We start from the raw sequence: 22,688 nt of genomic DNA on the forward strand, positions 1-22,688 counted from the left end.
ACGATTTTTGATGAACTGGCTTAAGACATAAAAATGCTCACACCATCTGGCTCTTTAGCTTTCCAGTGGCCAGGTGTTCTTTTAAGTACTATAATTTAAGTACAGACCAGGCTGCATCTTGAAAACTTGAGAAGCGCATAGCACCAAGTATTTAAAACACTTCTCTTGAATAACTGTAGATTATGGTTAATTCTTCCACTTCAACAGACAGGATTTGGGGTGGGGGGATGGACAGCATATAAGAACTCCACGGAACTGAAATTAAAACAGTCCTATTAATTATTGGATGACACAATTAAATGCTTTTAATTGACTTCTCAGCAGTCTGAAATATTTCATTTTTCCGCAATTTATACTGATACTGCTTACACCAGAGTTTACAACACACCAGTATGAGAGAGACCTCTCATGATCCACTCAAATACCTGCACAGTCTCTATGAGAAAACACCAGCGTAAAGACTTTAGCTTAGCATAGAAAAGATTGCCATTTTAGTAAAAGCAAGACTATCTTTATACAGGCTGCAACAACTGCACTCAAAGAATGACATTTAAACAAACTGAGTCAAGATGATGCAAAATATAAATATTTGATTTAAACTTGGCTTGTATTGATTTCACTCTCTTCAACAGATAAATCATGAGCTAAATTGATGTGAGATTCTGGCCAAATTACGGCTAGTCCACTGTCTTTTACACAAATTCATTACTCTAGTTCTTACCAGACTTAAAAGAAAAAAAAATAAAAAAAATCAACAAACTGGTGAAATGTTACTTTAAACTTCTTGGGCTGCAACTAATCACCCAAGATTAATACAAACTGTAGTGTACTGTTCTTTTCTATCCGCTCATTATTTTAAGAGTGAAACAAGTTAAAATTACAGTTAAGGCTTACCATGTGCAAGTCCTTGGATTCCAGCTACAAGATGCTCTCCACTGGTTGCAGCATGATATCGAATGTATTCTCGTTCGGTTTGGTGTCTGTTATCCATTGTCTTACCCAAACCATCTGACAAGGTCCCAGCAAACTGTAAGAGAACAATCTTTTCTGTTATTTAAAGAAAAAAAGTTGTTTCCCTTATGTAGATTTACTGAAGAAAATCCTATGTTTTAGTTGTGAAATATGTATTCATACTTTTTTTCTTTAACACATGCACAGTTACTCCAGCTTTTTTTTTTTTTTTTTTTTCCAAATGAAGAAAGTTCTGAAGAAGTCCATTAACCTGTGCTTTCTATTAATGCAACTTAAATCCTGAGGTGATGGTCAAAACCGTAATAGGTGCTCAACTGTGGTGGTCAAGGCAAAAGAAACGAAGCCTGTGAAAGATGTACTGAAAGAAGTTCTAGTGACCCAACTGTAACCTTTCAGAAAACCCAAAAGAATGTTTAGATACAAAGCTTTCCTTCTGCAAAGATATGTGAAAAGCTTCGAGGCAAATATTCCTGACATGAGACTGAAACATTTGCAACAGTTGCTTGAATTCTTTTTAGTAACACAATGTTGAAATGGCTGGCTCTATTTTGAAAAGAGTCGGACCGCGCTCGTTGCAGCACATGGGCTGATCTAGTGCAAGATGGCGAAATTGTAAGTGTCCACAGGTACAATGAACTGCAGAACAAAAATCTAAAGGGAACCTTAAATTCGTGTCTGGCACAGTTTTACTCTTTGCACTTAACAGTATGGGGGGAGAGTTGAGAAATAGATAAAAGAACGAATACAAGTCCAAGCAGGATTTATTCCAAGAACTCTGACCGTTACTGAGTATCAGTCAATGAAAAGGTTCCAAATAAAAGTGATCGATTGTGATCTGTTGACCTTTAGGTTTGATGTAATCAGATACAAAACAGAAGCTTAAGGGGGGAGGGAGGCTCTAAAAAAGGGGAGACAAAAAAAATCTTGTAACTTCACCTCATATTCAAGATACTATTACGGCAAGGAGTTCCTAGCAAGCATTTTTCTATAATAATCTCCAATCAGTAGCTATATTGGCTTATGCACAGTTGTTCACCTTCTGTACCTCCCTCAACTAGCATCAATGTTCTTAAAATCTACTCCTTTCAATAAACAAACTTATTATTTAAGATAATTTAGTGCCTCGTTGTGTTTTAGACCATGGCTAGGGAATGTACCAGATGCCACAGGAATATCAGATACTGGATGTCTGCAGCAGTGGTGAAATCCTTTCCTGCACTGATCACAGCTCCCCTGGGACAAGTACTTCATTCTTTAACAACTGTACATGGACATTGCTTTCCACAACTCAGCTTAGCTTTTGCTTTGTACAGTCTCCTTTGCATCCATATAATTTATATTAAAAAAAAACAAACACATGATTAAGGTATGCACCTGAAGTGTACTAAACCTTGTATGAAATCCTGATACACTAAAGATCAGAAAAGAAACAAAGAGCTAATTCACGTGCTCAATGCAATGCCCTCTTTCTATCAGCGTTTTCAAGGCTGGGTTCCTTTTCACCAGTGACAAGTTCTCCTGTGCTTTAAATACTTCTGTCCAGCTCAAAGACGAACTAGTGCAACAGCTCCAATTATCTAAACAAGCAGGTTTTAACAACATGAATGAAAATAAAGTCCCGTGACCCTTCTTGATCATATGGACACTAGGCAGAGCATAGCGATCACTGACTGAATTACTTCTGACCTCCATGTGAACTTAATGTAGACATGATTTTTTTTTTAATTAGCCTAGAAGTACAAACCAACCTGATGTAAGGATTAGAGGAGTTGCTATAAAAATTAAAATGCTCAACAGGCCTTCAAATATCAAATCACATTAAGGAACCTGTCAAGTCCTGCAAGTTATCTTTCAGGGATACATTTTGAAGGCTACATTAGTTCATAATTAGACAAGCAGCAAGCAGGAATAAACCAACATATTAATACTGATCAAATTGGTAAGCTTTCTTTACACCTTTTGGTATCTTTTTTGTCATGTCTAAATTAACCAGCTCCACTACACCAGCTTTCCTGCTAAGTACAATCTGTTCTTATGTCATATTTTTCCTTCCTCAGTGAAGCAGAATTTCACACCTAATACTCAATAACAATTCATTTTTTTCATGCATAGAAAGAATTTTAATGTAATAATGATTTATCTGCTTAGGAAGGAGGAGAAAAAGAAAAATATATGTACACAGGTTAAAATCATATTCTCTATTAAGTGTAAAAGCAAATATAAACAACCGGACATTTCACAGGCATTAGTAAGTCACACTAAGGTCTGCTGAGCAAGTGAGCAACTTGCCATTTTCTGCTGCCAAGTTTAGGCTTATTTGCAATAAAGATTCACACTTAATAGTAGTATTGGCATTATCCTGGCTCATGATCTAGACAAGAGCTACGTCATCTCAAGTCACCCAATATTCATAATACCACAAGTGAAATAACTGCTGGATATCAGAAATTTTTAACCATCTTTTTCCTTTCACCTCAGATATATTTTCAGTTTCCGAGCCTTTTTCAACAACATGACTGTACTTACCTATAAAAAGGAAAAAAAAAAAGTCCTGGCATAGAATAAAATACACCCTTGTGCCCAGTCTACGCAGACTAAAATCACTGTATTATGAAAACATCATTCAGCAGTAGCGAGTTATTTCTGGTTCAGGAACCTGAGTAAGCACTAGAAATTAAAGCAGTTTAAGTCTGTTTTAAACACCAACTTGTAAGGGATACTTGAAAACGTTAATGCACAAAGCCAGTTTTGCCATACCTCCCTGCCTCTCCCCTGGCCCAGAGACCTTGCTTTTAGATGCCTCCTTTAGGAAATGCAATATTAGATGTTAAGATATTAAGACTTATGGAAGAGCAGTGATGGTGGCTTATTGAGTTGTTAACCCAATCATGTGGAAAATAGTCTCCAGATAAACAAGGGTGACAACAAAAGTGTTATCCACCCTTGTCTTCCTTAGCCTTTGTTAATAAGGTGTGACGTGATAACTTCAAAGGCTAGTTAAGAACCGTGTAAATGCCAACAGAACTAAATACAGCCCATCTATGGAACAAACATAAAACTAAACAAGGGACTTCTAAAACCTGGCCCCCTTCGTCCTCCACATTCACGTGTCCTTTGCCTACTTGTTTACCAAAAAAGAACTTAGCAACTTGGTATTTATCTCGAGTTCTTCCCCATTTTACAAATCCTTTCCCTGCTACTGAATGAAGCAAGTTGACACGTCAGGTACACGTAAGAAGGCAGGTACTTTACTTGTCTACCTAGCATCTCCAACTGAAGCTAAGTACTGGTTTTCCAGGCTACTGAAGTCCAGACAAACTGAAGTTCTGTCATTTCAGGTACTAAAAATACTTCAGATTATCACTAATAAGCATTACCTAATGCTGTCTTTGCCTTACCCATTCTGCCTTTATAGTCCCAAGTAAACTTATGATTACTCATCAGTTCTTGTTTCACATTTACATAGTGTAATCCATCAATATTAATAGCTACCACGATCTGCTAAAGCAGTTGAAATAATATACAGAACACTAATCTACTCATGATTTATTTTTTTAGAGGCCCAATAGTAAAGGAAGATACGCCACAGGAACTTTTACAACTGACAATGTATCCCTTGCTGTTTCAAGCAACAGGGGAAACAAATAAATAAATAATACCATACACAGTGTTTGGGAGCCAAGGCTGACGCCAAATAATAAGACTTACGGGGCACAAGAAGAATTCAAAGCAAATGAAAACTGAGTTAATTCTAGACTTTGTACTGCATGTTCCCTCTAAGCCAGATGCATGAGGCACACAGCATGGAAATCAGTTTTAAGTAATCTTTTAAAGTCTTTTTAAGCTCTTGGCACTGCCTTGTTCTCTAAGGACATCCCAAAAGGATAAATACACAATTATGACTTTAGTCCAAACATTCCATTGTAATTCTAGCATCAGAGAATTGTACTTTTACAAATATTATTGACTGAGCGAAGTAGAACATTCCAAGGAATTTTAAGGAAGAAAGTGATTAAATTAAATAAAATATAGGTCAGTTATAACTTCTGTGCAAACCTCATAATAAACTGCATTTAAATTAGAAATCACAGGGTTTACTCACTTTTCAGCCTCGCTCTGCAGAATTTCTTTTTAAAAAGTTCTTTAAAAAAGTTTGTGCAACTCTAGCCCCAGACACCACACACTGGTGATGCTCATGCTTTTATCTCAGTACCTGGTTCTCAGAGACCAAAGCACCAATGTAAGCATGTTACTTTAGCAAAGTAGATAAGAGTATTTAAAATATATTTAAAGTTGGAAAATCTAACGCAAACTGTGAATTATGTCATCTTCATTTCTCACATACACTCCTGCGTTTTCCAAAACAGGAAAATCCCTAGTCATGATGACTAAAAGTCATTCCACAGTTTCAGCAGTAACTCCCCTAAATATACCCAAGTGTCTGTGTGAGAGAGAAGAGCTGCCTATTGCAGGAAACAAAGGCTGCGTAAGTAATTACCTGATAGGGAAAGAACAGCGATAAACAGATTTCTGAACAAGAGTTCTGTTAAATACATTCTTCCTTACATCCCTAATTTCGGGACTGCATTTTCTGCCCCTCTGCTACCCTGACATTTGCTTTCTGATGTACTTCCAACAGAAGCAAGAGGCATCACAGTACAGACTGAAAGGAATAATACAGTAAATATTAGCTGGGAAATACTGAACACCCCCCAAAGTATGTATTGTTAAACTTACTTAATACAAAATGTTTTACTTATTTTTTTTTAAGAGTCATAAGCTGTTTTTTTAGCATGTAATGATAATTTGTTTCTTTAGATAATATTTAAATATAATAAAACGTCAACACATTTTACGTATGTTTAACAGTTATCTTACATTAAACATATCTATAACTTACATAGTAAACTCAAGGAAATTGATATCATTAGAATGTAGAGGCTACTTGCTTTGGAGTTTTGTTTAAAAACAAACAAACAAACAGAACACATCCACATCTTCCCTGCTGAACAGAAGTTTGGGCAGTACTGTTCAGCCGATTGATTAAATACAACGGACTACCTCTAAGCATTTAATGCCCACCTAAGTTTAATACCCTGTGGTTATTTGCCTTCTAGCAGTATCATTCAAAATTATTTTTATCTCCTACTTCTCTCAAACCTGTTATATGTATCTTAGAGGTAGAAAGATTTTACACTGACTTGACAGTAAAATACAATGATTCAAAACTATGCATTTCTCTCAGTGCATGGAGGCAGAAATCTCAGTATACAAGTTACAGGCTAAGCCGACATGTACATGCTGCTGGGATTTGGTATGGTAAAGAAACCCTGCTTCAGAATAGTTAGCCATCCTCAGATCTTGATGTTATTCTTTAGAAAGTGTAAAATGCAGTATTCTTAGATACTAGGTACAATGGGACAGATAAAGGCGTCTAGTAAATTCTTCAGTCCAAGTTCCCTTACTTTTACTGTGATGTCTCAAGATTAATAATAATACTTAATATGTTTCTGTGACTTACCATGAAAATAACTTTCAGAGCAGCTTCTTTACTTGTGCATTGTTAAGAAGTGGAAGAGGCAAACACTACATATTTCATTTTACAAACATCAGTAGGTAGAAAGACAACACAGCTTCCTCCTCTTACCTCTCTCTTTGGTCAGCTGTACATTGTTCTGGGACTAATAAACAAAATGCTTTGAATATTTGAAAACATAACAAGCGTTTATTTCTCAGATTTAAAACTCCTATCTGAAGCTGCTCCACAAAATATATTTACCATGGCTTCAGTCAGTTTCCTAAGAAAATGATTACCCAGGTATTCAGTCAGAAAGGTTTGGGATTTCAGGCAAATTTATATGTTATATGATTTTTACACTTTCCTTCGCACATTACTGCACGCCAGGTGAACTGTTGAACGCTACCCTGAGCACAGAGGACGGTTTAGGCCAAGCCCAAGACATTTATAACCAGGTCAAATCACGCAGAGAGAAATGTGTAATGGAACTATGAACAAAACTGATGCAGCCTTCATTTAGAAAATACCAAACCAGCAAAACGCTATAATCAGCTTCTCATTTTAAGAGATACATAAACTTTGACCCTCTCTAAATTACTGACAACTAAGTGGAGGCAACGGCTTTTCCCACCGAACAAGCATATGCTGCTTGAGATCCCGTGCAGCGATCTCCACCCCTATTTCTGTCATATAAGCGAAGGAAAGGAGCTGTAATTAGCTCACATCCCATCGTTAACTGAGCGTCCTAATGCATCCTGACAACGGCATGTTGGCCGGGTGATCTGGAAGCCCCCTGACGCGCTGCCTGCGGCTGCCTGATTAGCCGGGTGTCCCGGGGGAGCCCCGCTGGCTCTGTCCCCCAGCTGCCCGATGAGCCGGGTAGCTGCCCTCGGGGACCTCCTGGGAGGCTGCACCAGCAGGTGCCCGTTGGCAATAGTTTTGTGTTACAGGGTTGAATGAGTGATCCCTGCAGGAACTGCCGGCTGTTTTCACATACACAGAAGGCAGTCAAAAGTCCACAGCATGAACTTGGAATGACCCCAATTGCAGAGTCACTGGCGGGTTCATCTGGAGGACAACTGCGCTTTATTAAACAACTAATACTCTTAACAGATAATTCCCCCCCCCCCCCCCCCCCCCCCCCACTTTAACTCTTGCAAAGCTTTAAGGTCTTCCTGTTTGTTTATTTTTTGGGAATGGCATTACTTGCTCTCTTCCACCCCCCTCCTTAAACAAAAAAAAAGACACAACAAACACACCTCTACGTACTGAAAGCCGGCAAAAAAACCCTGAAGAGATCTAGTCCAGTTCCTTGAGTTAATACCTAACAACAATGTATTCGCGCTGTGGCAGATTGTTTTTAACCATCACCCTCACCAACCCCCTTGCTACTTGCATACAACAACTTTGTTATTTCCAGTGCTTACATTGCAGCGTGCTTCCTTCCAGCAATACACCGGACTTGCCAGTCCCATTTTCTGCGCTGTCACCTATGACCGCACTTGGGATGCACAAGAAGCTTCTATTATAAAACCTCAGTGGCTTTCTGTGTTCCATTAGATTTTTGGAGGAAACCTCCTGCAAGCCTCTTTTGGCCTGCCATCGTTTGTGCAGTGCAGATAGCTTACAATTGCTTGAAGGATGACTCACTCAGATCTGTAAAACTGATGGCAATCGTCTTATCTATTGTTACAGCTCCAGAAGATAACCTTGGCCACCTCCTCTGGATGTAAAAATATTGTCTTCCCTCGTCGGCGATACAAATCTAAGGAATTTCAAGTTTAAATTTGTACTGTTTAACATATTATACACAACTTTATATGTGCTCCCTCTTAAAATATACAGTAGGGTGGTGTACTTAGTCTTGTGTCAAGGCTGGAGCGATGAATTTCAAACCCACACCCCATTTTTTCTCTTTCAGTTTCTAATTGTGATACATGGGATATACGTGATTGTTTTCATGACATACTAACCATTTAAAAACTGTAGGTGAAGACCAAATTTCATTTTATCGTTAATGATAACTGTTCATTTCTAATTTTATAGTTTGTGCTTTTAGCAGCACTCTGCATACTACATCTCAAATTCTCCTTTGTTCACCTCATTTCCCAGTGAGTCAGCAAAACAAGAATACTGTATTTTATTTTGCAAGAAAATCAGCTGGTAACATCCTTCAAAGTAAAGCTCTAGACAGGTGTAAAAAGAAAGCTTCAAGTTTTAATAAATTGTCGAGATGGTCACTTGTAGATTTCTGCATAAAGCCAAACATCTCATTGCTTGCACTTGTCAGGATCCTCGTTGTCTACTGAGGAATTTCTCTTGGAAAGGCTAATTCAAAGCCTCCGCCACTGTGTCAGTTGGATTCTGAATGGGCACATTTAGGACATCAAGTCCAGATCAAAATGTTTATTCCCACAGCATACATACTTTCTGTTTGATTTTACCAATGCCCTTTCTCCACACAAAGATACACTGTAGTCAAAGCAGGTTCACAAACACTTTGTGTAAGAAGCTTTGTAAAATAAATGCTGAATTTAACCCAAACTCTGAAGGGACCTTATGATCAGGATGTTAGCAACACACATTTTATCCCATGGTATGAATGAAAGACAGGAACAACAATATAATCCTTCAAAGGTCCCAGACGTGATCCTTAATCTTTCACTTCTTATCCCAAAAATCTCTTTCAAAGATACAGATTCACAATACCAGGTGCTTTGCACGTAAGAGGTGACACTTCCCATGGCTTTTGATTGTCATTAATTGGCCATAAATCTTACCACCTTTTAAAATGGTTAGCAACAGGTAAAATTGCCTCATCTATTGTGTTCCCCCAACCCCGAAAATTTCTACCTGGAAATTTCAATGACTTTCCATCGCGGGTTCTCGTAATCTTCACGTTTTCATACTGATTTTCACTGCTCAGCACTTGATCTTGCACATGTGCTGCTAGTCTTAGAATGAAATGCAAACTAAACTGAAGATGATCTGCAGTGCCACCTGGATGCACTACCTGAACAAGCTGAAACTAGCCCCTAGGCAAAACTGGGGAAGGTATGAGGAGAAAAATCTTAATCAAAAACAAATCATAACAAAAAAGACAGCAAAGACAGACAGGGAGGCAGTCAGAAAACACAGGTAAAACTACTTTTAACCTGAACCGTATAAATCACTTCTAGGAATAAAAAAACCTTGAGAAATTTCTGTATTTCTTGAGAAATAAAATTCTGTCACTATCTTACCTACAAGCAAGGCAACGTTTGGTTTTGATTGCCCTTTTTGGTTGGGTGAACATAAAGCCTAGAACCTTCCAATCCCTGGCAACCAGACTGCAATCTCTCCTTTAATTCAAGGAAAGGGACATATAAACTAGCTCCTGTCTGTTCAAAACCGACAGAAAGCTTATTTCAAGTGACATACTTGGAATGTGAAGAACAGGAATACTGCAAAGCCAGAACAAGGTGGACCGAAACAAAAGCACTGAAACATTGAGAAAGTTCTGCACTATTTTTCTGTGCATAAAAAATGTCAATAAGTTCTTTTCTGGGGGGAGAGGATCATTTCCATCCAATATTTGTAACATAGAAACCAAGCCTAGCTGTAGAGCCGTAACAACTACATTACTACGTGCTCATAACTCACAAAAGGTAACAGAATTCCTAATATGGGTCAAACAGATCAGACCCAAAATACAGTACTGAGAAGCTGATTTATTTTTCAAACCTTTTACAACCGGGAATTTTCTTATGTCAGCGCAACACCTATTTGCCAGCGATAGGTTCAGCCATGCTTAATTTTCCATTCAGAGTATATAAGCTATGGAACATTTTTCTTCAGACAGTAACTCAGTGTTCAATATCCAATTCTAATTGAAACACCTCTGAAGCAGGAATAACTTAGGATTTAGAACTATCATGCCTAAAGGGGGAAATAAAGGGCGAATGCCAAGAATTCAAGACATTTCTACGCATATGGCAACTATAGAAATCTTCATTCAGAGGGAATGAAATTCCCTCAGGTGTCTATATTTAGGATCAAAGAACTTTTTAAAATACAGAACTTTGAGTCTCCAAGGGATAAAAACTACAAAACTCTCCGTAGTGAACTTTATTTAACCTAAGGTTTTGTGCCAACCTAAATATGCTGCAGCTATCCACTTGAAAGAAGGCATTACCCACTGCATGTTCTGAAATGCATGGAAAAGCCATTACAGGAATAATCAACAGAACTATAAAATAAAAAAGCAATAAAATGACAAAACCAGATACAACTCAAATAGCTTACTTTTCAATTCAGTTGTGCAGTGTTAGATTTAACGTGATGATTACAGTCTTTAAGTTTATTTATCTATCTATCCATTCACACCTTAAATCTAACTCATCTTAAACTCTTGTGTAGACTTTTGTTTAAGACACTTTAAAGTCAGGCACACAAAACAACCAAAAATGATTTTTTTTCCAGCCATCAATTTATACGCAGAACAGAGGCTTATCTAGTTTTGACTACTTCAGTTACCAGCTCTGCAGAATAAGGTGCAATAGACAAGGACCTCAAGGATACTTAATAGTGCTTTCCCTACAGAAAGCAACAAGGGAGCAAGATGAAAATGATCTGTTTTTTCAGTTAGTTACGTTTTTCTTGAGTAACTGGAATTATACACCCCTCTCCCCCGTTTTGTTCTTTACCAAAACTTAACAAGCATAAGGCATATATGTGGTAGAGCAGAAAGTCAAGTTCTACAACATACCATGGACATAGCATGTCACAAGTTGTACCTGAAACGTCAACTTCGTATCATATGAAGACTCCTGGTTTAGGCATCTAAATCTGCTAGAAAACTAAGTGCAGTGTAAAACATACAAACCAATTAGTCCTTATTATTTGAGACTTCTTTATGATTATCTTCCGTGTAGCAGAATATTTGGAAGAGTAATCCATGAGCTCCCATAATGTGCTGTTAAGCCTTCCTAAGGGATAGAATTCACTTGTTCTGAGAGGACAGATATATAATTGATACAAAAAGATTTTTAAAAGGCAACTGTGTGAGACTTGCACCTCAGACATTTTGGATATATCAAGGAGAAAAAATAATACCTGGGAAGACAGATAAATAGTCCATGGGGTGATTTTCAAAGGTATAAACGGGAAGCAGACAGTCAGCTCCTGTTGAATTTTGAGAGGAGTTCAGCATCCAACTGCCCTTCTGCCTTTGAAAGTCTTCCTTCACAAAACCCTTGGTTACAAATGACTCCAAAGTTCAAAGAATGACCTTGCCCTTGTGGGAAATGTAGGAAGGCTCGTGCCTTTTAAAGAAAGATTTATGAGTCTGTTGCTACAGATGTGATTGCAATGAGGAAACAACACTTTATAGAAAGGAAACTCTAAAGAAACATACTCTATTGGGTGGAGTGGATGGGCCACAAGAGACTAGAAGTACAAGTAGAAAGTATGGACAAAAGCACTCGTTTGTGCAGATGGATACTGCATCCCAGAAGCTCAGTAAGTATTCTACCTGATTGCTTGGATGAACCTGTATTTGCAGTGCTGATACTAAGAAAACAGCATAATGCTTTAAGACCTCTTAGCTACACATTTAAAATGTTCTGTAGTGAATCTCAAAAAGAGATTAAGATGGGATTAAGACAGGAGTATCAGCAACATGTTGTTTCATTTTAAGTCTCTGCAAAGGTCCTAACGGGCTAACCTGGGAACAAGACAATTGTATTAGAGAATGTATATGTCATCTTTCCTCATAGTTCAACTGTCTGGGTTAGATGTGCTCACAACTATTCACTTGGTGATGGACTGAGGATCTCCATGGCATTTAACTAGGTCCGATAATATTAGTCCTGAGTTATCTGTAATTATGTAAATTCTACATCTCACCTTTCTCATCTTCTGAATTACCTTTTCCCACTACTACAGGGAATAAAGTAGATTTTCATGTATACAAAGAAATGGAATAGGCTGTGAAAGGATGAACCAACATAAACACACTTACCAGTCTGGAAAATGAAAATAATAGGAAAGAATTTTCACTTTCCTGTAACATATCTGTCAGTAAATACATACTTATGAAGAAAGGATTGAAACTCACATATAGTCCTACAAAGTTGTTGTCCTAACTCCGAAATACAGCAGTAAACATTAAGTGAAAAGTGAAACTGGCATATATCTTAAAGTCACCACATTTCACAGCTCTAGAATGCTTTAAAATTTTGGTTTTAAGTTAAATTCATGTACTGGAGGAGTAGCTTTATTACTACGAACAGGTTTTATTTATATCCCGGAATACAATCAAATTTCATCCATTCAATGTTTATTTTCCTTGACTATTCTTATCATTCTTTGGGTAATGGGAGAAAGAAAAATTCTCTCTTATTGGTTACCTACATGCTGTATTTTTTTAGGAGAAAGCACAAGGATAATTTTAGAAGGATGTTTTACTTCTTGTCCCCCAATTTCTTGAATATAAGCTTATAAGCTGCATTAAAATATCTTCACATATTTACAACGGTATCAGGAAGACTAGACTGCACAAGCAAAAAGACACACACGCACCCTCAAACGCACCAGGGCGACACCGAGAACTTTTTTCTATTTTTCAGTTATTACTAAATCATTTCATCATCTCTTATTCTGCATCATCACCAATCTCTCTTTTCTCCGTTATTCTGTCTACAGAACACCTCTGGAAAACATTCGGTTTTCTGTGAGTAACTGCTGTATATTGTGTGACAACCATTTCTGAGAAAGGCAGATTTTGACTGTTGGTGTTTCACTTGGCTGTATTAACCACTATATGCTTAAATGCCACCTGCTTGCAAATATACAAATGCAACATTAACTAGACACTGTTATACTGCTAAATGATCTTGCTGTTATAGATAGCACTTTTAATCCTTACTGACCAAATTTGGTTTACGTCATCTTTGCTACATCTCCCTCCTGATACCATCATTCTCCATGCACATAAACCTCCTACATTTAGGAACTAGAGCACCACGTAAACTACTTTTAATAACAAGCCCTCATGAAAAGAAAACACTATTCCATTACTACCCACAATCATAAAGTTCACTTTCAGTATGTGTTGACAAATCACGTAATTGATGAGAAATATCTCAAGATTTTTTTTCTTTAAAGCCAACATATGTTCATTCAGTATCAAGCACAATATAGACTATGATCTAAACCACTTTCTATTTTTGGCTGCTGTGTTTAGATCATACCTCTCTTAGGCAGCAAAGACCGTTATTTTCAACTAATAGCACTGATATAATAGTGTTCTCTCAATCATTACTGAAGGACAAAAGAATGTCCACCATGCACAGATTCTGGAATTAAGCTAAATATAAACGCATAGCAATCCAAGAATCCTTTAGTTTGTTGCTATATTGCATAGAAAAAAACAAAATTAACTCAAGTGTTTGCGTAACAATTCATATTTGTGTCAGCTTAATCAGTTTCCCAAAATAAATTAACAACTTGTGTTATACTAAATAACCCTTTAAATACTCCAATTCATGTAAAGCTCTGGTTTCAATAAGATGATGCCACACTTGAACCACAGAACTAAAATATTGCCCACAACTGTATTCAATCTGAAAAATGCATGTACATTAATAGTAAGGCATTGCTTCACCACCTCCTGCAGGTTTATCAGCATCCCTGAAATATATGTATAAGCATATAAAATAAATAAATCTACATTTCAAATGCAATTTTTACAAAACAAACAGGATATAAAGCAATCTATTTAAAGATGGTAAATAATTCTTTTCTATTTCCTATTTTTAACTTACTGTTTTAGTAAACTTTAACATCATAATTGTTACCTTTGCAGCTGAATTTGATACTCCATGCGTGACGTTTCTGATGAGACCACCAACATTGCCATATTTTATAAGTCCAGTAACACCTTCTGAAACATCATTCAGTAGACCCATTGGGTTGCCAAGGAAATCCACAGAACCTAGAATCCTTGCTGCCTGACTGAGCAGCTCCTGTAAAATCAATATAAAGGTTGAAATATCACCTCTGGATCACATTAACACCAGCAAGATTGATTAAAAATGAAGAGATACTATAAAACAATACACAAGCACCACTACAATCAACAGTTTCATATTAAAGTGCAGTGCATCTCAGAAATGTGCGATGCTATCTCACTATACTAAAAAAAAAAAAAAAAGTTATACAGTAAATACCTGATAGTCAAGGAAGAGTTCCCCCCATCCTCACTACAGAACTCAGTCAAGAGAAGTTTAGCCTTTCCTCCAATAAAATCTGTATGACACTTACCTCTTGAAAGTGTTTCAGAATGTCATTAATGATAAACTCCCGAGTTTCATATGGATGGACCCTAGTGAAAGGATCCAGATTAATCACAGCATCTTCAAATCTGATTAGAGGAAATCCCAGTGTGCTCTTCAATGCCTAATTAAATAAAAAACATTGCTACTTAATTTTTTTTTTTACTTCTCATTCAGAGAACCCAAATTAATTAATCTTTAAATAGCTAACAAGCCAATAGCTTATCTGTAGCTGCTGGAGTAGTGAATGCTTTGATCTAGATAGAGGGCAATCACTCCATAAACCTTTTACTTGTAAATGATGATCAAATTATTAGAATCGCATTTGTTCAGTAATTAGACAGCAATTAAACACCCTACCTGATGCAATCTGTTTCCTAAACTTGAAGTTTGTATTTCAAGACATGTTTAAGATTCCATGGTGGCCAAACACTGGAACAGGCTCCCTAGAGAGGTGGCTGATGCCCAGTGCCAGCCAGTGTTCAAGAGGCATTTGGACAACTCCCTCACTGATGTGCTGTAGCTTTTGGTTAGCCCTGAAGAGGTCAGGCAGCTGGACTGGATCTCTGAAGGCCCCAGCTGAACTATTCTCTTCTAGATCACTTTATTTCAGTTCTTGATAACAACGTGCACAGTGCCAACATCAGAAAATCTGAAGAAGGCAAGAAGCCTGATATTCTTGTTATATCTTTCTACATTAATCACTAAATCATGCTTGGTAGTAAGTAGTATGAGTTTTTCTGCCATCTGCAGGCAATTAAGGTAAATTACATGTCTGACTCCAGTTAGCAAGTAAGAAAGGACCTATTTATTTTTCCAGTAAATGGACGACTAACTAGAGTAGCCCTCATTATTCACTTTGGTAGGAAATAATTTCCTGTTTAACTATCAGATATTATATAAGGCAACTTTGTTAATAGTGGTACCCAATAAAAATAATCTGTCTACCCCACATTACCAGACAGCAATGTCCAAGCCTTCCAGAAACATTAGAGGTTGTTAGAGAGACTACAAAGGCTCTACTGTGATTATTCTCTCACTTCTACCCTGAACTCACCCATGCTACAAAACTGAATGAACTCCTTCTGTGAAAGTTAATATACAGAATACAGTCAGTGACTGTTATTATTACAAAAAAATGTATATGCCAAGTTTTCTCTTGGGAACATTCCCAGCAGCTGCCAAGATATATCTTTTTCCAAAGGTGGTAAGAAATCCGAAAAACAGTGCACGTTACTAGTTTTTTAAAGGCACTCACCACTAACACTGTTTTCACTCTCAAATTCAGAGATAATCGGTTGGTAAGTATATTTATGGTGAAGCTGAAGTACAAGATCTCACACTTTCAAGACACTGACTGGTAAGGAATATTAGAGCTTGCTATCGAATCGTCCTCTGTTGCACACGGATTTGGCCAAAGCAATACAAGAGTGCAGGACTGATGTTGTTCTGAGTTAGCTTGGTCAGACTACATGATACACACTTACTTCACAACACTGAACTTCTTTAAAAGCATGCACATATTAATGCCCATAATTTCAAGTGCACAAAATGGCCCGGTCAGTGTCCAAAATTTCTATGAAAATGCAGCTTTCAAAAGGCAGCAGTTCAGTCCCTCCATAGAGAAACAATGCACTAAGTCACCACAAAGTGAACAAAGTGGGTTTTTTTCCCCTTTTTCTTCTTGTTCCCTAAGTTCAGTAACTTATCGTTCTCCACCCTTAGCCACCCCATATGTTAGTCATTCACTTCAAGCCTCTTTACACTACTATTAACGTAACTAAAGTCCTCTGTAAAGTAGTAACTTATTAGGTGAAGTTGGCTGTGCTTCAATTGAAATAACAGAAATGAAGGAATATTACAGACAAGACTGGAAATGATGCAAATAGTGAAATTTACTGGAATTAAATAATGGTAGAGTACATGACTATTAATAGCAGTAAGTAGAAGCTTCTGTTTCTTTCTCCTTCTATGATAGGACCTTTATTTGGAAGCATATTCTGTGAATACATTGGCTTACCTTGAGATCCAAAGGTAGCTTATTAGAAGTGAAGACACTCAACTTTATTTGAGGCACGCTTATTTTGAGATTTTCAAAGTAGTATCGCTTTTGTCCTCCAGTTTTTTCAGCAACCTTTTCATGGAGGTTTTCATCATACTTTTCAACTTCTATATCCAAAGGAAACACAGGAATCAGAATAGATTAAATATATATGTAGTTAAGAATGCATACTCCATAAGGAGTTACAATTTCTCTGTACAAATAAAAAGTACGTGCAATTGCTAGTGTAGCCAGCAAAATTATTCATGCCTTATGACATGAACTTGACCTTTTAGGCTCAAGATTTTTTTTTTCAGATCTGCCTGCATTTCTAAAACCTGAATTTATTTGTAGTTAGATAAAAATAAGTTATCCAAATGCATAGTCTGAATTAAGCTTCTGATCTTGCTTCAAATATATGTCATTACATAGAAGCAAGGTGATACAAACATAACTATGCAATGTTTCCTTCCTACTGAGTAGTCACAATTTTACAATGTTTTCCTCTCTCTACTTTATATTTCCTTATATGGCCTGCTATCAATATACGTACAAAACAATTGATGTTTTTCATCATCACTACCAAATCGAAAAAATACTTATGCAGAAGACACTCAATAGATTGATTTATATACTGACTGAGTCAAATTTGGCTGACACTGACCAACAGGTTCATACACTATCTCTGAGAGCATCTTGGTGTTGAGGCATCAAGGAGAACAAAGAAAGATGACAAAAATCTTAAGAACTCAGGTTGAACAGGTATGTTGGATGTAAATGACAAAATAGATTTCGTTTGAATCTTGGATGGCATCATCAGCATCAGTAGATAAACTACCAAGTGTGTACAGTAAGTAAGGAAATAAAAAACAAAAAAGCAAAGGTATCATAAACTGAACCAAAGGACAGACTACTAAACAGAGTGAAATTCAGGACATTTATTTTCTTCATCACTTCAAAGCTTAAGTCTAAGTCCTCCGTCTGTGAAACTGGGAAAGGTAATACTTGTCTTTTTTAAAGACAATTAAGAACATACTATGGATTAGCAAGACATTACACTCTTACGCATTGTTTGTAGGCTTGCCCGCATATGGAAATGTATCTAAACTGTTTTTTTTCTTGGAATTTATTTTACTATATATTCTTACACACCCTTACTGTGTAATAAAAGTGACTCTTTAAATTACCACCCCAAAACAGACATTTCAGAAAGTTTCCAAAGTACACAAAAGCCCTGCAATAGAAGGATTATAACAACATCTATGAGCTGAGAAGATTCAAGAGCTTTATTTTGCTTCACTGAATGAAAGCAAAACTTGTTTTTATAATTATAGCTAGGGGTAATAGGTATCAGAACTGTAGGGTCAGACAGCCAAAATCTTCCTTCAGGTGAGAATGAGGGACTGCCCAAGGAACAAATGAACAGATACCTGATATCTAGCCTAGGGTTTATTTAAACTTAGTTTCCTAAGTGGCTTGCTAAATTAGTAACACTTTTTTTTTTTAAACCTTTTCAGAAATTTATATACATGAGCTTATGATGAATATTGAACTCCTTCCCCCAGAGGTATGGCTCACCCACTGCATATTGGACAATGCCCTTTTACGTGGGTCACTGCCTGAATGCTGTAACAAGCACAATACACATAAACAGCTTTGTGAGGGCCACTGAGACATTAACTTTCAAACTTTCTGTTCAGTGGACATTTCCAAGCAGTTAAGAGTTTGCCAGGCATTTTGAACTTACTTTACATGCAAAGATCATACCTATGCATACTGTAAAACCGGTCTTTGCAATTTTATACTATACCTGATTCAGACTGAGCATAGCCAAAGAAACTCAGCAGCTTCAGAAGCAGTTTCTCCTCAATTTGAACTGTGAACTTGCGAGCAGTGATCATGAGATGCTGCAAAGATAAACAAGTTTCAGTTTACAGCATTAATACTAGAAATATTATCTGTACAAGCCATTAGATAGGACAATGTGTTCTACTTCACAGAATATTTTCACTGGAATGGAATTGTGTTGAGATTTTCACCTTCCAAATGTCTTTGGTGTTTTTTTTTCACTGGAAGTTACCTACAACTTCTGATTTTTAGATTGTTTTGGAAGGTATTGTGCTTCATTAGCCGATACCAACACATGAGAATCTGATGCTTAACTGATTCCAAAGCTGAAATCAGCTGTTACTCAAAAGTGTGTCAAAATACGTATGAAGATTCCAAGTAACGAAATTGGTCTTGATAAACCAACCCTATTTTGTCCTCACAATGCATACTTCAGTTGGTAAATAAAATTCCAAACAACACTAATAGCTGCAGTACAGAAAACGGGGTTTATGCTGCAAGATGACAGCTTATCAGAGAGAAGTAATCACCTTGTACACAAGACATGAGACGCACAGCACAGATATTTGGGTTCATTATGTTGTAATGGTACCTACCAATTCTGAAGTGAGAATAATTATCTTGAAAAGCTAGGCCATGGACATGAACTAGAAGTGGTCTAATTTTTTTTTTTAATCATCCTGTCCATCACTGTACTGTAGCTTCAAGCACTATTAACATGATAAGTTGGATATAGTGTCCTTTACAACACAGCATTAATTCAGTGAATGATTTCATTCAGATACTAGTAAAAATTAGCAACAAGTAAGGTCATTTAAACAGACTGATATTTGCATGGCACAAACAAAAGATTGTTGTTTACCTTGTATATATCAGTCATCGTATTCTTACTGGGAAATTTCATTGCATTTACTTGCACTGCAGGACCAGTCTCCACAGGCTCATTTTCACTCATCCTAGGCGTCAGAAAGAGCATGAAAGGCTGTGTGGTGCCAATAAGCTGGTTGTCCACCTACAGTGTGGATATGATAGACAACAAAATCAGAATAGCCGACAATAAACAGTAAAATCAAGTTTCTTTAACTGAGTTAAAAGCTTTCAGAAACAAGTGGTCCTTGAGTCAGGAAGCTACTGAATATACTGGGTTGCTGATCACTACTAAGATCATCCCCCGGAATACTCAGAAATACCCTTCATTATGAAAACGTTTATAGCTACCAAGAAACAAAACAAAAACTGTAGCAAAATCAGTATGTTCACTGTCCTGTTTTCTTGTTTGTGTTTTAAAAACACAGCCAAAAATATTAAATCAACAGTCGAGTAAGCCTTCTCCTGGATAAAAAGTTTGACTGATACACGTAAGTACCCGTTTATCTTTTGTAGTCTGCAAGAGTACACACACCTCACGGAAATTTTGCATATTGGGAACAGAATTCTAATAATTCAGAGGTTTTTTTAGTAAAGAAAAGGTTTTCACTGTGTTTGGTTTAACTTGTTAACTCTGAATTTGAAAGACTGAATTGAAAACAAAGGTAAAGAGAAAAATTTCAATATGACCTGTTAACAAAAAAAAAGAAAGATTCTACCTTGTCTAACAGTTGGAAATAGTCAGAAATAAACTGTGTGGAGCACAAAACATCATTATCTCAACTATTATTAAGTAGAGGATAATCAAAGACAGACACTGATACTGATCAAAACATTTATGATAATCAGGAATTGAAATCTTAGAGCTCTAAACACTTTTCAAAATTCCAGGAAACCCATGAACAAATAAATTTGTTTCAATATGACAAATACCTGTACATCTTGCACACTGAGCTCTAGCACCTGACTCGTTGACAGTTGTGTGTAGTGGACATTAATTCTTGTGAGGCTTGCAAATATCAGTTCTTCAGGGACTTTGTTGACTAAAGACAATCCTATTCCACCTTCCAGTCTCACAAGCACCTGAGAAAAGAGTATTTGAAGAGGAAAAAAACATACCTGTGGTACTGAATGTGCATACTCCTCCAAAAATGTTATTTTTTTTAAACTTATCTCCAGAGCTGCTGAACAGCTTTTGATGATTAAGTCTTCAAATAAAGAGGGCTTAGATTTCTAAACCCAGTATCTAAGAATGAGGTGTTTTAGCAGGAACATCTACAGGTTTGTTGCAAGAGTTTATCATGCGGAAAGGCAAATGAACAACAACCACCGTCAACCGAAACCAAAAAAGCCCACTACCCAACCCTCGAAATAGACCAGAAAAGCTAACAGAAATAAAATAGATACTCGTTATAATATCTTACTTCTAATTCCTGCTCCATATTTGGATTTTTTAACTTGCGTAGATCTTGTTCCATAACTGGCAATTCATCTCCTTCACCAGATAAACGATCATTTCTACGTTGGTTAAAATCTGTTATCTAATAAAAAAAAAACAACACCAAAACATGATTACCCCTATGATCACTTTGCTATTCATAAATAGCTATATTATCCTACTTTATATTTTAAAAAATGAATTACAAAAACTTTCAGTGTAGTTATTTACGATATTCCCCCCCTCCACATCATTACGAAATTACCATTTTGTTAGATTTAGAGATGCAATGCCTAAAAAGGTATTTCAAGTACAAGTAAATTACAGAACTAGATTCCAGTTAATGAAGGACTCTCACTCTCACCTGCAGAACTCGAGTTGGCCCATCTGGGATGACTCTAACAGCTAGTACTCCCGACCCAGGCCTCATTTTCTGGTTTATGAACTGCTGTTCAGGTGGAACTGGCTCCAAAAGGTCAAGAGAAGTGTCAGGACCAAGAACAACTTCTGCTCCATCGTAAAGACCCGATACTCCTCCCTTTGCCTGGAGAAAGAAAGAAAAGTAAAGAAAAGGAAAAAGATAGGTAAGGACTTCAGATAACTATTTATATACATTAAAGTGTATTTTACTTCCCCCTCTTCAGACAATTGGAGAAGAAAGTAGTCTGAGACTCAGTCCCAGACTGAGTAGTCTGGGAGTGATGGAAATTACACATTTCTTGCTCTTCAGAGTAAGTAAGTACTCTAGTTAGTCTGCTAGTAACTCATCTTTTATCAGCTTGGCAGCTAGAAAAAATAGCCAAGATGAATAATTAAGTATTTCCCCCTGCATGTTCAGACACTTAAGCTATAATGATCAAACACCGCAAGTCCTCAAAATTTTTTCAACATGATAGAAAGGTTCCTAAAAGATGAACTCTGGATCTGCAGGTAAGATAGGAATTTAAATCCTTACTGAGTCAACAGTTTAATGCAGTAACTTGGGGCTTTCTTGGTTACCTCTTACCTCAAACTGACAGGTAGTAACTTACTAAGCTACTGTAATTTGATCACAAAATGATCAACCCAATGTCATGGGCCTAAGTCAATATTTATCTCTGGTTTTTGGTATTAGAATTGAAACGTATCATCAGAAGTAGCAAAGAAACACTGTATTACTAATATCCTTACTATACTATTACTATATATACTGTATACTAATATCCTTCCTATATTCCTTCAGAGAAAGTGAGCAAAATGTCTGAGATGCTGCTTTTCAGTCATTGCTGGTTTGTTTTAAAATGAAAAAGTATCTGAACCATGTGTTTTGGAAAAATAAACAAACAAGTCATAAGGAATTTAGAAACAAAAAAAAGAAGCTAAATAGAACGTACATGTCCTATCCACAGAACTTTCAAAGTGGTATTTCTAACATCCTGTACTTTACAGATCCATTCCAGATTCATTGTTCACATAAGACACACTTTCATCACAGAGCTAACATATTTACTATGAAAGCACTTTTTCCTCTGAATTGAGTTTGATTTCCATTGCTGTAGCTTGCAAGTAATTTATTTTTCATAATAAAACACTAGAAATAATATATTTTATCACAAGTACATTTTGCTGTTTCAACAATATGCAGGATCATGTATTCCACTTGCTTGTAAATGATGGATAAATATGGCAGAAATAACTAAAAGTATGAGC

The 22,688-nt window shown here is 36.7% G+C and overlaps 1 protein-coding gene across 6 annotated transcripts in view; it reads right to left on the minus strand.

The window, feature by feature from the left end:
* Positions 1-22,688, minus strand: part of VPS13D (vacuolar protein sorting 13 homolog D) — a 103,188-nt gene that overhangs the window by 24,588 nt on the left and 55,912 nt on the right. For all 6 annotated transcript variants that reach the window (XM_080564063.1, XM_080564065.1, XM_080564062.1 and 3 more), the window contains 9 exons: positions 21,364-21,543; positions 20,986-21,102; positions 20,495-20,644; positions 19,557-19,706; positions 18,657-18,753; positions 16,826-16,974; positions 14,795-14,929; positions 14,329-14,496; positions 895-1,027 (listed from right to left, as the gene is read on the minus strand). In XM_080564063.1, the coding sequence (XP_080420189.1) occupies positions 895-1,027; positions 14,329-14,496; positions 14,795-14,929; positions 16,826-16,974; positions 18,657-18,753; positions 19,557-19,706; positions 20,495-20,644; positions 20,986-21,102; positions 21,364-21,543 (1,279 nt within the window). The remainder of the gene's footprint in view (positions 1-894; positions 1,028-14,328; positions 14,497-14,794; positions 14,930-16,825; positions 16,975-18,656; positions 18,754-19,556; positions 19,707-20,494; positions 20,645-20,985; positions 21,103-21,363; positions 21,544-22,688) is intronic.

This window comes from Anser brachyrhynchus, assembly GCF_964034855.1.
Source record: "Anser brachyrhynchus genome assembly, chromosome: 21".
Lineage (NCBI taxonomy): Eukaryota > Metazoa > Chordata > Aves > Anseriformes > Anatidae > Anser > Anser brachyrhynchus.